This window comes from Orycteropus afer, unplaced genomic scaffold (assembly GCF_000298275.1).
Source record: "Orycteropus afer afer isolate SDZICR_OR568_19922 unplaced genomic scaffold, OryAfe1.0 scaffold00470, whole genome shotgun sequence".
NCBI classification, from domain to species: domain Eukaryota; kingdom Metazoa; phylum Chordata; class Mammalia; order Tubulidentata; family Orycteropodidae; genus Orycteropus; species Orycteropus afer.
The window spans coordinates 2,036,034-2,041,426 of record NW_006922057.1 but is presented as its reverse complement, the minus strand read 5'-3'; the positions used below and the strand labels follow the sequence as shown (position 1 = coordinate 2,041,426).

Sequence of the window (5,393 nt, the reverse complement as noted above, 5' to 3'; positions counted from 1 at the left end):
AAGAACAAGATGGTGCCCGGCTACCACTGTCAACCACTTGGAGGGGGATCTATGTAGGAGATCCTGGATAGAGATGGAGAACAATGTGGAACAAAACTCAAAATCATTGGAAAAAAAAAAAAGACCAGATTTGCTGGTCTGATAGAGCCTGATGGAACCACTGAGACTATGGCCCCTAGCTGCCCTTCAGGTCTGGAATTGAACCCACTCCAGTGGCTTCCAGCCAAAGAAAGGACAGGCATAAGAGCGGAACATTTACATTAGGGAGATAAACACTCCTTGGAGAGATTAATTATGGGAGAATAGACAGGCTGTGTACGCACAGGGCGACAGCTCAGGGAGCAGGAGTGCATGGGAGGGAAGGACACAGGGAAGAGGTGTAACTATGGGGAGGAAGTGGGAGGGGAGCTGTTGCATTGTGGGAGATTGCATTCAATGTCCTGAGACAGAGTGTATGTGAATTAATGTATGGAAGATGAATTTGCTATGTAAACTTTCACCAAAATCACAATAAAACTTAAAAAAAAAAAAAAAAAAAAGCAGCTCTGCTAGGCCTTTGGTCTCTGAACTCCCTTTGTGGTGGGAACCAATACCTGAGATTTCCTCTGCCATGCAAGAAGCTTCATCCTCACCTCCTCCAGGAAGTCTCCTCTCATTGCCCCTTCTCTCTGATCCTGTAGCAACTGTGTTTCCCCCATAAAGGTCCTCATCTTGCAGAATTGCATGTATTGTTCATTTTTCTGCTCCGTGGAATGAGGCCACCACGCGGGCAGGGACCTTATGGCCATTTCTGGGTCCTCTGAAAATACTAAAGAGCCCTGGTGGTAAAGTAGTTAAGCTCTTGCCTGTTAATCAAAAGGATGGTAGTTCGAACCCATCAGCCACACCATGGGAGAAAGATGAGGCAGTCTGCTTCTGTAAAGATCTAGAGCCTTGGAAACCCTATGGAGCTGTTCTACTCTGTCCTATAGGGTCACTTAAGTTGGAATTGACTCAAAGGCAATGGGTTTGTGTTTTTCACTTCAAAAAGGCTAACAAAACTGGTGGATACCACCCCAAAGTCAAACTCTCACAATATGCCTGAGGAAAAATGATTTCTTTTTGCACCTTGAATTCCTCATCTGTAAAATGGGGATGATGAAAGTATTTCCACCCTAGGATTACTGGAAAGATAGAAAAATGTTTGCAGAGCACAGGACCTGACAAACACATGCACATACCTATGTTCTGGGCATTGTTCTAGGCCCTTTTCACATGTTACAACAACCCACGTGGGAGGGGAGGTGCTACTTTCCATCCCTGTTTAACATATGGGGAAATTGAGTCACAGAGAGGCAGAATAACTTGCTCAAGGCCTTCTGACTAGTAAGCAGTAAGCTTGGCAAATGTTTTCTGTAGAAGGGGAAGATAATGAATATTTTAGGCTTTATAGACCAGCCGGTCAGTCATAACTTGACAGCAAGGGGATAGGGCTTTCATACAACAGCAACAGCTGTCAAGTTGACTGTAACTCATAGTGATCCTATAGGATAGAGTAGAACTGCCCCCACAGGGTTGCCAAGGCTGTAAATCTTTATAGGAGCAGACTGCCCATCTGTCTCCCTTGGATCAGCCGCAGCTATATGTAAATGAGTAGGCCTGGCTTTGATCCAATAAAACTTTATAAAATCAAGTTGTTGGACGGCCAGATTTGGCCCACCAGCTAGAGTTGGCTACCCCTGCCCTGCACTGTTCTATACTGTAAGTAAATGGCAGCTGTGGTCATCATTATTATTAAACTATTATATTTGCTTAATCCTAGTCCAGCGCCTGGAGTCCCTGGATGGTGCTCATCTTCTAACTGATAAGTTGGAGGTCTGAGTTCACCCAGGGGTGCTTTTGAAAAAATGCCTAGTGATCTGTTTCTGAAAAATCAACCATTAAAAACCCCATGGAGCATAGTTCTATTCTGACACACACAGGATTGCCATCAATTAAAGGCATCTCCATGATAACTTTTTTTTAATTGTTTTCTAATCCTAGTCCAGTGCCTGGGACATTGTAGGTACTTAATAGTTACTGAGTTTGAATGGAATGGAATTGCAAGGATAGGCTGCAGGAAATCATGGGAGCAACAGTCCAGGCTGTGTATCAGTGGGACTGCCTATCTGTCCCCCTTCTTCTTCAGTATTACTCAGCTAGGGAAAGAGGCAATGGGACGCCAGGCTGGAGCCTGGCCTAGGACCTAGGATGCCTGGGGTTTGGGACAAACATTTGCTTGCACTCGCTGTGGGAACTGGAGCAAGGCTTTTAGACTCAACGTTCCAGTTTCTCATTCTCTAAGCAGGATGAATAATGCCAATAGCTCTGCCTCCTGGGCAGGGCTGCTTTGAGCGAAGAAGGGAGATGTACTTGACATGACTCTTGCAATGTCACTTGAACTGAAAGTTTCCTCGGGAGAAGCGGGCACTTAGTCCTTGCCAGGTCAAAGCCCAGCCCGTTCTCCTCTAATCTCCAACGACTAATGTGGGAGACTTGGCTTTGGCTGCCTCCCTGGAGGGAGGGAGACTGGGTTGCCTCTGGGGCCTCTATTAATGATGCATTCACAGCCTGTGCCTGCAAATAGGCAGCCAAGCGCTGGCCCCAGTTAATTATTGACACAGTGTTCACGCCTCAGTTGTCACCCTGTCCTCTGGCTCAGAGCCAGGTGCCAGGGGAGGCCCCATGCCCAGCAAGGGCAAGCACTCAGAAACAAAGTATTTGCCAACTTCAGAGCTCCCTCAGTCCTGTGAGCTTCAGAGGGGCCAAACAAATTCATCCATCCCAGAGAAGATGGTTCCAAATCAAGTTCCCTCAGGGCAAGATGAGCTAATCATTCATTCCCCTCAGTCATTCATCCTGTAATTGCTTCTGGGGCGCCTAGTATTAGCTAGGCACTATAGGAGCTACCATGAGCTCACATGAAGCAAGTTTGCAAAAAACAATAATTTCACAAAGTGAGAAATTCAGTAAAGACACTAAAGCAGGTCATAAAACAGAGACCAGTTGGACATGGTGGGTAACTGAAATAGGGTGGTAGGAGAATACTCTGCTGCAGTGCCTTTGCACAGGCTGTTTTCTCTGTCTGGAAGCCCTTCCCTCTCCTTTTTGCCTCCAGGCTAACTCCTGCACATCCTTCAGTTTTCAACTCATATGTGATCTCCTCCAGGAAGCCCTCCCTGACCTCACAGTGTGGATTGGGTATTTTTGCTACAGGCTCATAGAAATTTACTTTAGAATGCTTAGCTTGGGTGTGATCATACCCTTGTTTGTGTACTAACTTGGTGATTGTTTCCCTGAACAGATTGAGAGTTGTGGGAGAGTGGTAAGGTGTCTGTTTCTTCCCATCAGCCCCAGCACTGAGCACAGCACCTGATAATGTAATAGAACTCCATGCTTACTTGTCAATTGAATGAGTGAATGAAGGAATGAATGAGACAATGTATGAAGAAAGGTCTGTGGATGTAGTCCAAATCTACTCACAACAAACATAGCTATATAAAAACATACTGTTTTATCATATAAGCTCATTAACATGTTCCATTTTATTCTTTAGCAGGCTTTAATATAGAGTAATATTTTACATTACCTGTCATCATGTGAGATTGATGATCTGGGGAAACACACATTCATCCGTAGCCTTATGTAAATTCTAGCACACCATTATGTCTCTCCAGATGATATATGTGCCCCAATTTTAGAAGCTAAGACAATTGTATGTCTGCTGCCTCCCATAGGATACCTGAAAAATGCAAATTGGGATTCCATAATCTTAAAGCAGATTTGTGTCTCAGCTGAGCCATTGCATGCACAGAGGGATAATGGGATTGTACTCAGGACAAAGAGCTTACCTGGACTCTTTATTTAGATTTTACTAAACAAACAAACAAACAAAACTCACTGTGGTAGAGTCGATTTGACTCATAGTGACTCCTCCTTGGGTTTCTGAAGCAGTATCTCTAAGGAAGTAGATTGCCCAATCTTCCTTCCGAGGAGTGGCTGGTGGTTTTGAACAGCCAGCCTTCTGGATAGCAGTCAAATGCCTTAGGCACTACACCACAAGAACTCCCAAGAGTTTACTAATATTAATATTAATTGTGATCTTGGAGGGTAGATAAGAAAACAAAGCTGGAAATGTTTCCTCCTGGTTGAGTCTCAGGTTTACCAGTTGGATGGCTTTTGGCAAGTTGAATCTGTTTCCTTGCATGTAAAATGGGGAGAATAAGAGTATGTGTTTTATAGAGTTGTTGTGAGAATTGAATATGTATAAAACTCGCAGCACAGAGCCTGGTCTTTGGTAAGGGCTCAATAAGGTTTAGTTGCAGTTCTTAATATTGTACTGGGGCTTGGGGCAGGTGGAAGAACTGAAGTTGACCTTCAAGGGGATGGGAGCCCAAGATAAGATACTTACACTCACTAAACAAGAGGAAGATGGGCTTTGCCTTGGTTCAAGAAGAAACTTCTGTGTGCATGTCTTTCTAGATGTGGTTGAATCTGCTGCCTTGGTGGTGTGGTTGAGAAGACAAATTAGCAAGAAAGCATTTTTGTTCAACAACACCCAGCAGGTGGCAGAGTTTGTGAAATCCAGACCTTTGGTCATCATTGGCTTCTTCCAGGTACTGGGATCAAGAGATGGGGTGGGGGGAAGCTTTTGGCTTGTCTAGTAGGGTGAAGTGAGAGGTGTTCTTCTACTTGGGTTAAATCCATGCCCATTCTTCCCCATCCAATGAGCTGGTTTTCTGAGGGAGCTGAAGGGTTAAAAATATAGAGCAGAAAAGTAAAGCTGAAGTGGCAGAAGAAGCTGGCTGGAAAGGTGGACAGGAATCGAGAGAGAGGAGCAGCCGCTGGTATAATTATTTAATTGGTTCTGACAGTAACACTGATCTATCTGGGGTCCATTTAGGACATCACTGAATAGAGGGAGGCCTTTGCTTTCTATGATTCTGATAGCCACGAACCATGCTTGGGCCAGGTTAATCTCTCTCCCTAACCTCTTTCCAATCATCCCCATACATTGAAATCCAGAACATATTATAAACATGTTGCCATTTGAAAATACACTAGCCCTCATCATAGGTGCAGCAGGGAAAACTGTTTGGAGAAGGATGTAATTACTTAGATATGCTAATGAAATGTCTCATGATATTTTTTATTGATTTCATCTTATGTACTGATACACAAATTATTTTTTGCTTTTGGAGAATGAGTTTCTTTTGTGTTTTAACTCCTTTGGTGTAACTTCAATGATACTTCTCTCAGTGGAAGTGAGAACATTCAAGTTGCATTTATACATGGATAGAGTCTGAGTCTCCCCTTTCCATTCTCTGACAGTGTTTTTTCTCCCAGTTTTTTTCTTTTTTTTTTTTCTTTTTTTT

General features: G+C 43.8%; 1 protein-coding gene across 1 annotated transcript in view; it reads left to right on the top strand.

Annotated features, from left to right (window-relative positions):
- PDILT (protein disulfide isomerase like, testis expressed) overlaps nucleotides 1-5,393 on the top strand; it is a 53,177-nt gene that overhangs the window by 14,441 nt on the left and 33,343 nt on the right. The window contains exon 3 of the mRNA XM_007954732.2: nucleotides 4,501-4,634. Coding sequence (XP_007952923.1) covers nucleotides 4,501-4,634 — 134 coding nt within the window. The remainder of the gene's footprint in view (nucleotides 1-4,500; nucleotides 4,635-5,393) is intronic.